The sequence below is a fragment of the Nerophis lumbriciformis genome, linkage group LG26 (genome assembly GCF_033978685.3).
Source record: "Nerophis lumbriciformis linkage group LG26, RoL_Nlum_v2.1, whole genome shotgun sequence".
Classification (NCBI taxonomy): Eukaryota; Metazoa; Chordata; class Actinopteri; order Syngnathiformes; family Syngnathidae; genus Nerophis; species Nerophis lumbriciformis.
The window spans coordinates 7,320,001-7,337,683 of record NC_084573.2 but is presented as its reverse complement, the minus strand read 5'-3'; the positions used below and the strand labels follow the sequence as shown (position 1 = coordinate 7,337,683).

Here is a 17,683-nt window from a genome sequence, read left to right as displayed (position 1 = left end):
GTTCCAACAGGACAATGACCCCAAACACACGTCAAAAGTGGTAAAGGAATGGCTAAATCAGGCTAGAATGAAGGTTTTAGAATGGCCTTCCCAAAGTCATAAATAAATCCATCCATCCATCCATTCATCTTCTTTCGCTTATCCGAGGTCGGGTCGCGGGGGCAGCAGCCTAAGCAGGGAAGCCCAGACTTCCCTCTCCCCAGCCACTTCGTCCAGCTCTTCCTGTGGGACCCCGAGGCGTTCCCAGGCCAGCCGGGAGACATAGTCTTCCCAACGTGTCCTGGGTCTTCCCCGCGGCCTCCTACCGGTCGGACGTGCCCTAAACACCTCCCTAGGGAGGCGTTCGGGTGGCATCCTGACCAGATGCCCGAACCACCTCATCTGGCTCCTCTCGATGTGGAGGAGCAGCGGTTTTACTTTGAGCTCCTCCCGGATGACAGAGCTTCTCACCCTATCTCTAAGGGAGAGCCCCGCCACCCGGCGGAGGAAACTCATTTCGGCCGCTTGTACCCGTGATCTTGTCCTTTCGGTCATAACCCAAAGCTCATGACCATAGGTGAGGATGGGAACGTAGATCGACCGGTAAATTGAGAGCTTTGCCTTCCGGCTCAGCTCCTTCTTCACCACAACGGATCGATACAGCGTCCGCATTACTGAAGACGCCGCACCGATCTGCCTGTCGATCTCACGACCCACTCTTCCCCCACTCGTGAACAAGACTCCGAGGTACTTGAACTCCTCCACTTGGGGCAAGATCTCCTCCCCAAACCGGAGATGGCACTTCACCCTTTTCCGGGCGAGAACCATGGACTCGGACTTGGAGGTGCTGATTCTCATCCCAGTCGCTTCACACTCGGCTGCGAACCGATCCAGTGAGAGCTGAAGATCCTGGCCAGATGAAGCCATCAGGACCACATCATCTGCAAAAAGCAGAGACCTAATCCTGCAGCCACCAAACCGGATCCCCTCAACGCCTTGACTGCGCCTAGAAATTCTGTCCATAAAAGTTATGAACAGAATCGGTGACAAAGGGCAGCCTTGGCGGAGTCCAACCCTCACTGGAAACGTGTCCGATTTACTACCGGCAATGCGGACCAAGCTCTGGCACTGATCATACAGGGAGTGGACTGCCACAATCAGACAGTCTGATACCCCATACTCTCTGAGCACTCCCCATAGGACTTCCCGAGGGACACGGTCGAATGCCTTCTCCAAGTCCACAAAACACATGTAGACTAAATAAATAAATAAAATAATGATAATTGGGTTATACTTGTATAAAAGTTAAAAAGTTAAAGTTAAAGTTAAAGTACCAATGATTGTCACACACACACTAGGTGTGGCGAAATTATTCTCTGCATTTGACCCATCACCCTTGATCACCCCCTGGGAGGTGAGGGGAGCAGTGGGCAGCAGCAGTGGCCGCGCCCGGGAATCATTTTGGTGATTTAACCCCCAGTTCCAACCCTTGATACTGAGTGCCAAGCAGGGAGGCAATGGGTCCCATTTTTATAGTCTTTGGTATGACTCGGCCGGGGTTTGAACTCACAACCTACCGATCTCAGGGCGGACACTCTAACCACTAGGCCACTATGTATAGCGCTTTTCTACCTTCAAGGTACTCAAAGCGCTTTGACACTATTTCCACATTCACACACACATTCACACACTGATGGCGGGAGCTGCCATGCAAGGCGCTAACCAGCACCCATCAGGAGCAAGGGGTGAAGTGTCTTGCCCAAGGACACAACGGACGTGACTAGGATGGTAGAAGGTGGGGATTGAACCCCAGTAACCAACAACCCTCCGATTGCTGGCACGGCCACTCTACCAACTTCGCCACGCCGTCCCAAGTCCTGACTTAAACGTGTGGACAATGCTGAAGAAACAAGTCCATGTCAGAAAAGCAACACATTTAGCTGAACTGCACCAATTTTGTCAAGAGGAGTGGTCAAAAATTCAACCAGGCTACCAAAAGCGCCTTATTGCAGTGAAACTTGCCAAGGGACATGTAAGCAAATATTAACAATTTTTTTTCAAATTCAAGACAAAGTTATATGTTTTTGGTCACACTTTAGTATGGGGGACATATTCTAAGTAACAAAGACTTAATTTAAAGTTTTTTGGACACTAGGGGAACATATTCTAAGTAACAAAGACTTAATTTAAAGTTTTTTGGACACTAGGGGAACATATTCTTAGTAACAGACTTAATGTAGAGTTATTTGGACACTAGGGCAGTGGTTCTTAACCTGGGTTCGATCGAACCCTAGGGGTTCGGAGAGTCGGCCTCAGGGGTTCGGCGGAGCCTCCGCCACGGAGGTAAAAACACATCCGACTTATCGTGTAAATAAAAACTTCTCCCTATCAGCGTATTATGGATACCCCCAAACAATAAGTCTTTGTTACTTAGAATAGGTTCCCCATACTAAAGTGTTACCAAAAACATATAACATTTTATTTTTCCCTAAAGAAGGGTTCGGTGAATGCGCATATGAAACTGGTGGGGTTCGGTACCTCCAACAAGGTTAAGAACCACTGGTTTAGGAGCACATATATAAGGTTCTGGGTCATACATTTTTCCCAAAGTAATCATTGTTGGCTCTCACAAAAGTCTGCATCCATTTATGAATCAATTTAAGTGGACCCCGACTTAAACAAGTTGAAAAACTTATTGGGGTGTTACCATTTAGTGGTCAATATGTACTTCACTGTGCAATCCACTAATAAAAGTCTCAATCAATCAATCAATCTCAATCAATGCATTATTTGCATTGTTGTTGTTGTTGGCAGAGGACGTCACAGATCACGTGACTGACTTGCTCGTTATCTCTCGAAATGGCTCGGGAATCTCCGTGAGATTGATACTGTTTTGATCGTATTTACTCGCAAACTTTGCAAGTCCAAAACCAGATATTTATATGATAATCACTTCAATATAGAGCAGTGGTTCTTAGCCTGGGTTCGACGGAACCCCAGGGGTTCGGCGGAGGTCAAAACACACCCGACTCATCGTGTAAATACAAACTTCTCCCTATCGGCGTATTACGGATACGGCAACAGCAGAAGTCAGACTGATTTGCAGGTGTGCAATTTATGCACTGTGTTGGTTTTGTTCTTTGAACAAGGTGATGTTCATGCACGGTTCATTTTGTGCACCAGTAATAAAACATGGTGACACTTTAGTATGGGGAACCTATTCACCAATAATTAGTTGCTTATTAACATGCAAATTAGTAACATATTGGCTCTTAACTAGTCATTATTAAGTACTTATTAATGCCTTATTCGTCACGGCCTTATTATAACCCTAACCCTGGCCCTAACACTAACCAAATAACTCTAAATTACGTCTTTGTTACTTAGAATATGTTCCCCTAGTGCACTGGTTCTTAACCTTGTCGGAGGTACCGAACCCCACCAGTTTCATATGCGCATTCACCGAACCCTTTCGGGAAAAATAAAATGTTTTTGGTTTTTTCAAATTCAAGACAAAGTTATATGTTTTTGGTAACACTTTAGTATGGGGAATATATTCTAAGTAACAAAGACTTAATTTAAAGTTTTTTGGACACTAGGGGAACATATTCTTAGTAACAGACTTAATTTAGAGTTATTTGGACACTAGGGCAGTGGTTCTTAACCTGGGTTCGATCAAACCATAGGGGTTCGGTGAGTCGGCCTCAGGGGTTCGGCGGAGCCTCCGCCACGGAGGTAAAGACACATCCGACTTATCGTGTAAATAAAAACTTCTCCCTATCAGCGTATTATAGATACCCCCAAACAATGTTCCCTCTAATTTTCCATCCGATTTGCAGGTTGTTTGATTGATCGATTGAAACTTTTACTAGCAGCAGATAACCCTAACCCTCAAACCCTGGCCCTAACCAAATAACTCTAAATTAAGTCTTTGTTACTTAGAATATGTTCCCCATACTAAAGTGTTACCAAAAACATAACATTTTATTTTTCCCTAAAGAAGGGTTCGGTGAATGTGCATATGAAACTGGTGGGGTTCGGTACCTCCAACAAGGTTAAGAACCATTGGTTTAGGAGCACATATATAAGGTTCTGGGTCATACATTTTTCCCCAAAGTAATCATTGTTGGCTCTCACAAAAGTATGCATCCATTTATGGACCCCGACTTAAACAAGTTGAAAAACTTATTGGGGTGTTACCATTTAGTGGTCAATATGTACTTCACTGTGCAATCTACTAATAAAAGTCTCAATCAATCAATCAATCTCAATCAATGCATTATTTGCAGTGTTGTTGTTGTTGGCAAAGGACGTCACAGATCACGTGACTGACTTGCTCGTTATCTCTCGAAATGGCTCGGGAATCTCCGTGAGATTGATACTGTTTTGATCGTATTTACTCGCAAACTTTGCAAGTCCAAAACCAGATATTTATATGACAACCGCTTCAATATAGGAGGCAACTAGTTGTTCCATGACACGGGTACTTTAATGCTCGCATCCAAACACACTGCTGCACCTTTTTAAACCATTTCCACGGCAAGTCCGGGCACATTTTGCCCCTTTTCGTCTTGTCATTCCGCTTTAGTGCATGGGGACATCAACCTCCAGTTAAAACGCAGCACAATAAAAGATGCTATCGGCGCAGAGTGCAATAAGGAAGCCGCGGTGTATTTACACATTGACCCGGCGTGAGCGGCGGGTTGCACCATGAGGCGCGGAGCCGAGCGGGGCGAGCTCACGTCGGGCCTGGCCGCCGCACAGCGCTCACCAACTTGACAGCTAGCGTTAGCCGCCTAGCACAGTTAGCCTCCCGACACATTCTTTTCAAGGAATTCGCCGCGTTTATCGATAGTTAGTCGCCTTCTGCGCGCATATTAAGCATGGATGTATCGTTAGCACCCACTCCGTCCGGGCTTTGGCGGCGAGGCGCACAACTACGGGCGGAAAAAGCCATCCTTGTTAGCGTGGGTTAGCTTGTAGCCGAAGCTAGCCCTTAGCATATGCTAGTCGTCGTAGCATCTTTGCAAAAAAAAGGAAACACGGCACATGAAAACATGAACAAACATGGCATCCAAGTGTTTCATATATAAACAACTTTACCTGGGCGGGTTCGGGCGATCACCCATCATCCCAGGCGAAAATACACAGGCAGTGCTAATGCTGCTAGCGAGAGCCGACAGACTGACCGGGCGATGGGCTGGACACGCACCGTCCCACAGTCCCGCTCCAATGGAGGTACTTTACCTTGATCCTCTGCTGGTCGCAACGGAGACGGCGGTTAGGAGTTATCCTATGTTTGGGAAGCTAAGTGCGGGGGGGGGGGGCTACCTCCAGCTCGGTGCGAGCAGCGGCGGAAACAGCGGTGCAATGTCGGCCTCCGGCAGCCAAAGTCAGCTCCCGCGTCCCTCAAAGTCCCATCAACAACAACACGCTGCTGTGTAGAAGCGATGGCGTGTGGCGATATGACATTCCACCATTAGGTCCTGGATGCTGCTTCCTCTCAGCCTATTGTCAATACCGCCTGGGCTGACACATAACACGGGCACACTAACTTGCTCGGCGGCGCTGGGGAGCGTCCCCCCCCGGCCGCGCCGATTGGCTAAGCCGGGCGGTTACGGCGACGGCGATTGGACGAGGTGGCACGTCAGTCAAGCCGGGAAAAGGGGGCGGGCGCAGAGCGACGGAGCCCGCGAGTTCGGTGGCGGAGCAAAGGGACGAGGGAAGAGATGGAGACGGTAAGCGAAGTGCGCTTTTGGGGAGCGTTTGTCTCCTCCGGAATGAGGCTAAACCTGTCCCAGGCCCTGGCCCAACGCAGCCGCTCGCCGACGACCCTCTCTCGACCCAGGCTGGCGACGTGGCTCGCCGAATGCCACAACAATGGAGGGTGTTAGCATGTGCGCTAGCAGATTAAAAAGGATGCTAGGAAGTTACGTAACATAAGTCGAATTCGTTCGACTCCAAATATACACTTTTATTTGGTACAGCACAAATAATGCTCATTTTTAACCCCATAGTGTAGCTATTACAGCTATCAATAATACACAGTGCTCCATAGAACGTGAATAACCTAAAAACTTTAATAGTTAGACCGGGTGGTTCCCAAACTACGGCCCGCGGGCCGGATTCGGCCCACCGGAAATCCCAAATCTAAAAAAAAGTTTTATTTTTTATTTTTTTTAATTTGTCCTTTCCAATCCATTTTCTACCACTTGATACTCTCGGTGCCTCCTAGCCGCTCAGGCAAATCATGTCTAAAAATGCATTTTTCTATCGATAGCGTGACATCAAGTGCGCACTCTTTCAGTCAATTAGTGCGCGAGGAATATATATATATTTATACAGATATATATATATATATACATACATATATACATAGACACACATATGTGTATATATATATATATGTGTGTGTGTGTATATATGTATATTTATGTATATATATATATATATATGTGTATATATACAAACATATGTATGTATGCATATACACATATACGTGTATATGTATATATGTGTATATATACATATATATATTGACTCCAAATATATACTTTTATTTGGTACAGCCCGATTATATCTTTGAAAAAATAATAATGCTCACTTTTAACCCCATAGTGTAGCTATTACAGCTATCAATAATACACATTGCTCCATAGAACGTGAATAACCTAAAAACATTAATAGTTAGACCAGGGTTCCCAAACTACGGCCCGTGGGCCGGATTCGGCCCACCGGAAGTCCCAAATCTAAAAAAAAAAGTTTATTTTTTTAAATCTGTCCTTTCCAATCCATTTCCTACCGCTTGATACTCTCGGTGCCTCCTAGCCGCTCAGGCAAATCATGTTGTCTAAAAATGCATTTTTCTATCGATAGCGTGACATCAAGTGCGCACTCTTGCAGTCAATTAGTGCGCGAGGAATATATATATATATATATATATATATATATATATATATATATATATATATATATACATACATATTTACATAGACATACATATATATATATGTGTGTGTGTGTGTGTGTGTGCATATATACGTATATGTGTATATATATATGTGTGTATGTATGTATATATATATGTGTGTATATATATATATATATATATATATATGTGTATATCATACTTGTCAACCCTCCCGAATTTTCCGGGAGACTCCCGAAATTCAGCGCCTCCCCCGAAAACCTCCCGGGACAAATATTCTCCCGAAAATCTCCCGATTTTCAGCCGGAGCTGGAGGCCACGCCCCCTCCAGGACAGCCTTTTTTCACGACGGGAGGACAACAGGGTGACAAGAACTAAATCATCCAGACTAGAGATAAATTGTATTATTATGTTTATCTTACCTAATAATAAATATATTTATTAATTAAAAAAAAAAAAAAACTAAATACATTTTTTACTATATTTTGCTAAAAACATCAAAATTTATTGTATTTTTATTTGTATTTTTTCTGACTCCTTATTACCTCCAGGCATTAGAATTATACATTAAAATAAACATATTTGAACTAATTAATTTTAAATTATCATAATAATTCATTTAAAATTACCATATTTAATTATTAAAATAATTGCTTGTTTATCAACAATTTTAGCATTTTATTCATTACATTTTGAAGCTCTCAGAAGCCAAGTTATGTTATATTCCTTAAGATTTATTTATGCAAGTTTGAAATATCAATTATCTAAACACAGTTTTGTTTGCATATTTTCAGGATGTAAATAAATATATATATATATATATATATATATATACATACATATGTATGAAATACTTGACTTGGTGAATTCTAGCTGTCAATATACTCCTCCCCTCTTAACCACGCCCCCAACCACGCCCTGCCCCACCCCCGACCACGCCCCCACCCCCCACCTCCTGAAATCGGAGGTCTCAAGGTTAGCAAGTATGGTGTATATATACAAACATATATATGTATGCATATACACATATACATGTATATGTATTTGTGTGTATATATATATATACGTATATATATTGACTCCAAATATATACTTTTATTTGGTACAGCCCGATTATGTCTTTGGAAAAATAATAATGCTCACTTTTAACCCCATAGCACAGCTATCAATAATACACATTGCTCCATAGAACGTGAATAACCTAAAAACATTAATAGTTAGACCAGAGGTCCCCAAACTACGGCCCGCGGGCCGGATTTGGCCCACCACAAGTCCCAAGTAAAAAAAAAAGGTTAGGGAGGCAAAAAATGTTTTTTTTAATTAAATTTTTTTATTTTTTTTATTTGTCCTTGCCAATCCATTTCCTACCGCTTGTTACTCTCGGTGTCTCTTAGCCGCTCAGGCAAATCATGTTGTCTAAAAATGCATTTTCCCATCGATGACGTGACATCAAGTGCGTACTCTTTCAATTAGTGCACGAGGAATACATATACATATATACATACATATACACGTGTATATATATGTGTGTGTGTATATACATATATATATATACACACACACATATATATATGTGTGTGTGTGTGTGTGTGTGTATGTATATATATATATATATATATATATATATGTATATATACACACACATTATACCGATGACCGCCGACGACCCTCTCGACCCAGGCTGGCGACATGGCTCGCCGAATGCCACAACAATGGAAGGTGTTAGCATGTGCGCTAGCAGATTAAAAAGGATGCTAGGAAGTTACGTAACATAAGAAGTCGAATACGTTCGACTCCAAATGATTGCGTTCAGCGAGCAAATATACACTTTTATTTGGTACAGCACGACAATTATGTCTTTAAAAAAAAAAAATAATGCTCACTTTTAACCCCATTGTGTAAATATTACAGCTACCAGTAATACACATTGCTCCATAAAACCTAAAAACAATAATAGTTAGACCTGGGGTCATCAAACCTTGGCTCTCGAGCCGCATGCGGCTCTTTAGCGCCGCCCTAGTGGCTCCCTGGAGCATTCGGGGGGAAGAATAATTTTTTGTTTTAGTATGTTTTTAGTTTGAGGACAAACATGACACAAACCGTCAGAATTGTTAGAAAGTGCACTGTTTAATATGTTTGTGTGTACGCTTCACTGATGAGAGTATTTGGTGAACATTGTTTTGTCCTTACAATTTCGGCAGTTCTTGAACTCACCATAGTGTGGACTGTGACACAACAGTTTGTTGACATGTAAAGGCTTCCACTCCTTTGTCTCATTTTGTCCACCAAAAGTTGTATGCTGTGCGTGAATGCATAAAGGTGAGGTTTGTGGATGTCATTGACTTTGTTGGAGTGCTAATCAGGCATATCTGGTCAGTGCATGACTGCAAGTTAATCAATGCTAACATGCTATTTAGGCTAGCTGTAAGTACATATTGCATCATTATGCCTTGTTGTAGGTATATTTAATATCTTTTACTTTTATCCTCTTTGTATATAACTTAGTTGTCCATGTCTCATGACACATTATCTGTATGTAATATTGGCTGCATTTCAGATAGTTGTTTAGGTGCCATGTTGTTCCAGACCACAGCAAACGTTACCTAGCTTGCCAAAGATTGTAATAAAGAAAGCCTTAACTTGGACAAACACACCTTTGGCCATTAAAAGCCAGTAATTTCCAGGAGTTATCTCACCTTCTGAGTAGCTTCTAAATGTACTAAAGGTTTCTAATGTTGTAAAAATGTGTAGAATAAATATTAAATGTCAACATTTCTGTCAAAGATTTGCTTCAGCCTGTGACGCGTAGTCATTTTGATAGTAGGCTAATATAGCTAATATAGACACTTACATCATGTGTTGTCTTCATTAAAACACTTATATAAGACTTTTTAAAGTCATTTTGATAGAAGGCTAACATAGCTAATATAGACACTTACATCATGTGTTGTCTTCATTATAACACTTATATAAGACTTTTTGAAGTCATTTTGATAGAAGGCTAACATAGCTAATATAGACACTTACATCATGTGTTGTCTTCATTATAACACTTATATAAGACTTTTTAAAGTCATTTTGATAGTAGGCTAACATAGCTAATATAGACACTTACATCATGTGTTGTCTTCATTATAACACTTATATAAGACTTTTTAAAGTCATTTTGATAGAAGGCTAACATAGCTAATATAGACACTTACATCATGTGTTGTCTTCATTATAACACTTATATAAGACTTTTTAAAGTAATTTTGATAGTAGGCTAACATAGCTAATATAGACACTTACATCATGTGTTGTCTTCATGATAAAACTTGTATACGGCTTTTAATTTTTTGCGGCTCCACAGATTAGTTTTTCGTATTTTTGGTCCAATATGGCTCTTTCAACATTTTGGGTTGCCGACCCCTGAGTGAGACCAACATGTTTTGCGGCACAAATGAATGGGCGAGGTTTTGAGAAGGTTATGAATCATAATTCGCTCATAATTTAACAACTATAATAGTTAGAACAACGTTTTGCAGCACAAACGATTGGGATTGGTTTGGGTTGATTTGGACATATTTGGGGGTGAAGGTCTTATTGTTAACATAAAACCATAACAGTTTATAACTTACAAACAAGAATTTGACAATAAAAAAAACATTGCAGCACAAATGTAAGTTTGGGGTGACTTTTGACCTAATTGGGGGGGGGGGGGGGGGTTTAGTTATTAACAACACATGTTAATAACTTGAAAAGTATAGTAGTTAGGCCAAAACATTTGCTAGCACAGACGATTGCGATGGGTTTGGGGAGATTATGCTGGTTATGAATATTGAATATTGAAACATTAATCACTTAAATACTATGATAGACAAAAACATGTTACAACACAAATGTAGCACTAACGAACAAAACAAGTTTGGGGAGATTTTGACATAGTTGGGGGCTGGGGGAGGTTAAGTTATTATTAATAACATGATAATATAAAATTATACGAAACTAGATGAGGCAATTCCTGGAAAAAAAAATCCTGGAATTTTTTTGAATCGCTGAAGGAGAGCACACAATTCCTGAACAGGCTGAATATTTTTAAGTTGGAACGGTTTGAATCAGATGAAAAATGTAGGAGTTGTGGAACTTTGAAGAATGTCCCATTCATTTCAATGGGAATTTCCCCCAAAAATTGGGAATTTCGGTTAGAGCGGGAATTTTTTTTTTTGAAAATGGTAAAAAAAAAACTTGAATGTTGTTGAAATGTTTCAAATCGGTGGAGAAATGTGGAAGTAGTAACATGTTGAATTGGGAAATGGTATTCCGGGATTCCTGGAATATTGGGGGAAACCGGGAATTTTTCCAGTTTATGTATGACCTAATCCAAACTACCTTTCCCACCCCTGGCGCAATTAAACCAGCACAAAAGGTCAACACACATGGTCACACATAACAACCTGCTCACTGAACTTTGTAGATGTCAATTAAAAAAATGTCCAAACACAGCACATTATTATAAATGACATATACATATATACATACATACATATATATGTTATATATATATATATATATATATATACTGTATATATGTATATATATTAGGGGTGTAACAGTACACAAACATTTCGGTTCGGTACGTACCTCGGTTTAGAGGTCACGGTTCGGTTCATTTTCAGTACAGTAAGAAAACAACAAAATATACATTTTTGGGTTATTTATTTACCAAATTTGCAAAATCTTCCACCAAAAAATATTTTTCTTAGTGGAATATTTGATGTGAAGTAACGGGAACCTTGGATAGGTCAATAATTCATTATAACATTGATTTTGATTCAATATTGTGTTTTGAGCAATGACAGTTTGAAAGAAAGAAAAAAAACAGCTTTGTTTTATTAGTCAACATTGCAACTTTTTCTAAATTACATTTAACCTTTAAGTTTTTTATTTCACTTTTGTTATGTTTTTGTTTATTTTAATAGTATTTTTGGGCCTTTAAAACATTAGCTGTCCCCTGCTATAGATAATAAAAAATTAAATGTGATAAATCTATGGATAAAAAGCAGAGACTGGCGACGCATGCGTGTTTATCATAACTCTCTCTCTCTCTCTCTCTCTGCCCCTCCCTCACCAATGCTGCTGCACGCACAATTTGTTTTGTTTTTAACCCCTTCTTAACCCTGAACGTACATTGAAAATACACGCAACCCTAACTCAAAATGCCAGACATTTGAGGCATTTAAGAAACTCCGCCCTGACAGCTCCGCAAAAGAGGACATGTCCGGTGAAAAGAGGACGTATGGTCAGTCTATCGTAGCCCGTTAGCTGCTAGCATGCCGTGTGTTGTGCCTCGGTGTGCATTGTTTACACAACGTGCGTTACACTACTTAATATGTCCGTGTGGAAACTGGTCCGGTACACCTCCGAACCGAACCGAACTCCCGTACCAAAACGGTTCAATACAAATACACGTACTGTTACACCCCTTATATAAATATATATATATATATATAAATATATATATATATATATATTTTTTTTTTTTTTTACATGCAGTCAGCTTTCGCACTGCGGCCCCCAAGTCAAGAAAGTTTGGAGACCCTTCACAACATTGTTGAATGATCAGGACTTGGGCTGCAACCATTAATTGATTCGAAAAAAAGTGTCAATTGATATTCTGTTGCTTCGATCAACCATTTAATGAGTGTCACGAATAAAAACTGCAAGGTCGTCAGCGGAGATCCCTTGAATTTGCGTGCATGGGCAAAATGTCAATACACGGGCTTACCAGGGCTGAAGCCCAGGGGCCACAACTAATCAGGGGCCCAAAATTTTGACAGCGAAATGCAACGATTGGTGTTCACAGCTTAGTCTAACGATTTTGTACTCTCTCTCTCGGCCGCCCTGTTTCCTCCTTTACTGCTGTGAGTGGGGCCGTGTGACAGAGCAGCATACTACTACTGAGCTAAAAACACAGCCGGTCTCCTCCTGTCACAACCATACCGGTGAGCATGCACCTGTAGCAAAGGGCACGTATCCATGGACTTTTATAATGGATGATCTTTTTGCTCTTCTGTTACGTAAAGTTGAGATTTTCTTTCCACTTGCATGCGGTCCTGATGGAAACATGTCACCGCTGCACGCTGGCATTGTAATAATGTTTCCTGTGAGGTCTGGATTTCACTTTCAAGGCGGAACAACTTTTCATGGACTCCTTTTTGACCGACGTCAGCTCCGCCCCTCCTGGTTTCCAGAGCAACAGCTGAGCGTCCTCGCCCTCCGCCGCAGACTGCACCCCCCGACCGGAGCGCCACACCAACCAAAGCCCACACCCAAACCCTCCACGTGCAAGACCGAATCCACCCAAAAAAAGTCACTTAACAAGAAGCCAAAAAGTGCAAAAACAACATTGCTCGCGCCGGAGGAGCCGTGAACGACTGCAGGGACACAACATTAGGTACACCTGCAGACTGCAGCACGGATTTCATATTTCATTCATTCACAACTCCTCCAACCCGAACACCACTGTTCCCGCACTTATGAGTAAAGGTAAGACCATAATAACGTTTTTTTTATTAAATGTGCTTTTTTGTGTGCTACAGTTTGTATGTGTAAAGTTAAAGTTAAGTTAAAGTACCAATGATTGTCACACACACACTAGGTGTGGTGAAATTTGTCCTCTGCATTTGACCCATTCCCTTACTCACCCCCTGGGATGTGAGGGGAGCAGTGGGCAGCAGCGGCGCCGCGCCCGGGAATAATTGTTGGTGATTTAACCCCCAATTCCAACCCTTGATGCTGAGTGCCAAGCAGGGAAGAATGCTGGTATGATCTTTTTGCTCTTCTGTTACGTAAAGTTGAGATTTTCTTTCCACTTGCATGCGGTCCTGATGGAAACATGTCACCGCTGCACGCTGGCGTTGTAATAATGTTTCCTGTGAGGTCTGGATTTCACTTTCAAGGCGGAACAACTTTTCATGGACTCCTTTTTGACCGACGTCAGCTCCGCCCCTCCTGGTTTCCAGAGCAACAGCTGAGCGTCCTCGCCCCCCGTGAACAGGGCCCCCGCCACCGCGTCCCACAGGAAGCAGCGCACGGTGGAGGCGTGTCCGCCGTGGAGACTCTTGAGCAGACGCAGTCCCCCGTCGTCACACTCCATCAGGTGGAGGCCGCCGGCGTTGTCGCCCCCAACCACCAGCAGCTTGCCGGCGTCCTCCAGCCAGGCCCCTCCCACCGTGTAATCCAAGCGGCGCCCGGGGGCAGTGGGCGCCAGGCTGCGCACGTCTCGGCAGCTGAAGACGGCGAGCGGCTGCTCCGTGTCCAGCCGGCTCAGATCCCACAGGTGCAGCCCCTCGTCCTGGCTCAGGCACAGCAGCCGGCGGTAGTCGTCGCCGCACCAGCACACCGAGCTGGCGCAGGAGTCGCCGTTAAAGGTCGCCAGCAGCGCCTCGTCCTCCGAGCCCCGGCTCAGGTCGAAGACGTTGACGAGGCCGTCGGTGGCGCAGGACGCCATGCGGTCCTTGTCGCGGGGGTGGAAGCGCACCTGTGTGATGTCGTCGCTGTGCGACTCGGAGTACACGCCCAGCGGGGACTCGCCGGGCTTCCTGGCGTCCCAGAAGACCAGGAAGCTGTCCGCCTTGTCCACCTGCTCCGTTCCGGCGCACAGCAGCACGTTGCCGCAGCTCAGGTCGAAGCTGCAGAAGCTGTGGGACGAGTCGCTCCGGAACAGCTGGGCCGATTTGGACCCTGGGAGGCGGGCGTCCCACGCGCGCACCGTCCCGTCCGCAGAAGCCGAGTAGAGGAGGTGAGGGGAGGCGTGAGCGAAGGCGAGGGCGCAGAGCGGCCCGCCGTGGCCGCGATATTCGCCCTGCAGCTTCAGCGTCTCCTTGTTGTGCAGGTGGATGCTCATGTTGGAGCAGGACACCGCCAACACGCCCTCTGGCTGCTGAGCCATGCCCAGAAGGTAAGTGGGCTTCTCCGGGTGACTTCGCCGAGCGATGGACAAACTTCTCAACTTGTCCTCCAAAACCTCCATGGTGACATCCAAACTCCTTCAGCAGACAAACGACAAGATGAGTCAAATGTTCAACAACACCCTTTAACTTGAAAATTCCCGCGGAAATTTTGACGGGTCTGCTATCCTAACCCTGACCCCTATTGAAACTGGCATATTTCTAAGATGGTGAAAAGTATCCAAATCCATGATTTTTAGATTTACACATACAACATTAGTTAAAAAGTTGGCATTTAATGTTAGCATGCTAATATAAAAGACGTTAGCATACTCATAAGATGGTGCAAGGTACCCAAATTCATGATTTTTAGGTTTACACATACAAAATAGTAAAAAAAAAACATTGAATGTTAGCATGCTAATATAGGAGACGTTAGCATACTTCTAAGATGGCACCAAGTATCCAAATCTATGACTTTTAGGTTTACACATACAAATTAGTTAAAGAGATAGCAATAAATGTTATCATGCTAACGATAGCATGCTAATATACAAGACGTCAGCCGCCTTTCTAAGACAGCGCCAAGTAACCAAATCCATGATTTTTAGGTTCACGCATACAAATTAGCTAAAAGGAGAGCCGTAAATGTTAGCATGCTAAGGATCGCATGCTAATATAAGAGATGTTAGCATATTGCTAAGATGGCGCCAAGTATCCAAAGCCATTATTTGTAGTTTTACACATAAAACATTTAATAAAAAGATAGCATTTGACGTTAGCATGCTAAAGATAGCATGCTCATATAAAATACATTAACATATTTCTCAGATGGCGCCATGCATCCAAAACCATGATTTGCATACACATATATATATATATATATATATGTATATATATATATATATATATTACACACACACACACACATGTATATATATATATATATATATATATATATATATATATATATATATATAAAATGTAGTAAAAGACACCTTCATAACAATATGTAATATGTACAATATACACACTGCAAGTATATATATAATGTAGTAACAGACACCTTCATAACAATATGTACAATATACACACTGCAAGTATATATATATATATATATATATATATATATATATATATATATAAAATGTAGTAACAGACACCTTCATAATAATATGTAATATGTACAATATACACACTGCAAGTATATATATGATGTAGTAACAGACACCTTCATAACAATGTGTAATATGTACAATATACACACTGCAAGTATATATATAATGTAGTAACAGACACCTTCATAACAATATGTAATATGTACAATATACACACTGCAAGTATATATATAATGTAGTAACAGACACCTTCATAACAATATGTAATGTGTACAATATACACACTGCAAGTATATGTATAATGTAGTAACAGACACCTTCATAACAATATGTAATATGTACAATATACACACTCCAAGTATATATATAATGTAGTAACAGACACCTTCATAACAATATGTAATGTGTACAATATACACACTGCAAGTATATATATAATGTAGTAAGAGACACCTTCATAACAGTATGTAATATGTACAATATACACACTGCAAGTATATATATAATGTAGTAACAGACACCTTCTTAATGTAAATGTATTCAATTATAAACATTAATTCACTTTCCTTCATGAATCTAAAGTTTATAAGGCACATTAGCTCTACTAATTAATGTAATTGTCATGTCATTAGTGTTTTAAAAGAGATACTTTGGACAAACGTCGACAAAAGTCACGCCGAGTGAACTACTAAGTAACCCACTGGCCGAGCATCTACATGTATAATGTGTCGTCATTTCCTCGCAGCCAGCGTTCTGTAATGAACCTACCTCGACCTCTTTCTCTTCTTTTGTGGCCAAACGACGTCTTTAAAGAAGGTTAAAGTTAGTTATTGACACATTTGTTAGCTCACGTCACTCTCTGCGAGACCAAACCGGCATGGCGGACGACTGTGTCACATTCTATACACACCGGAAGAACATCCGGTCAAATATTAGTTCCGCATCGGGGAAAAACAAGTTTTTTGTTGTTGTTTTTTTTCTTTTCTTTTTCCTCTTTTTTCTTTCCTCTTCTTCCTTTTTTTTCTTCTTTCCCTTTTCATCTCCTGAATGTGTTTTATTGGTCGGATAATAATACAAAACTTTAAAAAAAAGATCCGTCCATAATAAACACCATCTTTCACAACGGCAAGAAATACGAACTTAAAACAAATCATTTTCAAATGTGGGGGAAAAAAAAATCTTCACGATTTTACAGATTTGTAAACTATAATCAAGTTGTTAAAACAAAACTGCTAAGAGAGAACAAAAGTAAAAAGAAACATGTCGAGGAGTAACAGGAAATAAAACAAATGAAGGCACCATACGACATGCTGCCTTGGTAATGATTGTGTAACTACATTACCCACAATGCTTAGCGTGTGAGAAGACCGGGAGTACACAAAAAATATATTTGTTTTCCTTTTTCACCGCCTGAGTTTATTTATTTTTTATTATTGAACAACAAACATACATTTGTAATTCACACAAAAGTCAAAGCACTTTCAACAACAAAGAAAGACAACAAAATCAAATACAGATAATAATACTAAATAATATGAAAAAAAAAAGACAAAATGGGCAATCTAAATCACTTTAAATGTTTTTAACAAAGATATCAATTTAAGCGCTTTTGTACTCTTAATCATCCTCCAATATTTGATTGATAATTGTAACCCATTAAGCCAAATAGAAAATGTAGGCCTTACTTTCATAAATCGTAGAGTTCGACACGGAAATGTGAAATATCT

At 41.4% G+C, this 17,683-nt stretch overlaps 2 protein-coding genes across 7 annotated transcripts in view; both read right to left on the bottom strand.

The window, feature by feature from the left end:
* ppp2r5eb (protein phosphatase 2, regulatory subunit B', epsilon isoform b) overlaps positions 1 to 5,538 on the bottom strand; it is a 117,224-nt gene extending 111,686 nt beyond the window's left edge. For 2 of the 6 annotated variants that reach the window (XM_061987571.2, XM_061987573.2), the window contains exon 1: positions 5,083 to 5,538. In XM_061987571.2, coding sequence (XP_061843555.1) covers positions 5,083 to 5,111 — 29 coding nt within the window. In that variant the 5' untranslated portion in view covers positions 5,112 to 5,538. The remainder of the gene's footprint in view (positions 1 to 5,082) is intronic. The other 4 variants (XM_061987574.2, XM_061987575.2, XM_061987572.2 and 1 more) reach the window with 3 other exon arrangements.
* Positions 5,539 to 12,561: 7,023 nt separating this feature from the next.
* On the bottom strand, positions 12,562 to 16,891 carry wdr89 (WD repeat domain 89). The gene is made up of 2 exons (XM_061987475.2): positions 16,725 to 16,891; positions 12,562 to 14,937 (listed from the first exon to the last, which is right to left on the bottom strand). Exon 2 carries the CDS (start codon positions 14,919 to 14,921, stop codon positions 13,788 to 13,790), a length of 1,134 nt encoding a protein of 377 aa, XP_061843459.2. The 5' UTR covers positions 14,922 to 14,937; positions 16,725 to 16,891; the 3' UTR covers positions 12,562 to 13,787.
* Between the last annotated feature and the right edge of the window lie 792 nt (positions 16,892 to 17,683).

Coding starts and splice junctions, on each gene's coding strand:
- wdr89 (XM_061987475.2), bottom strand. CDS start 14,921: ATGGAGGTTTTGGAGGACAAGTTGAGAAGTTTGTCCATCGCTCGGCGA.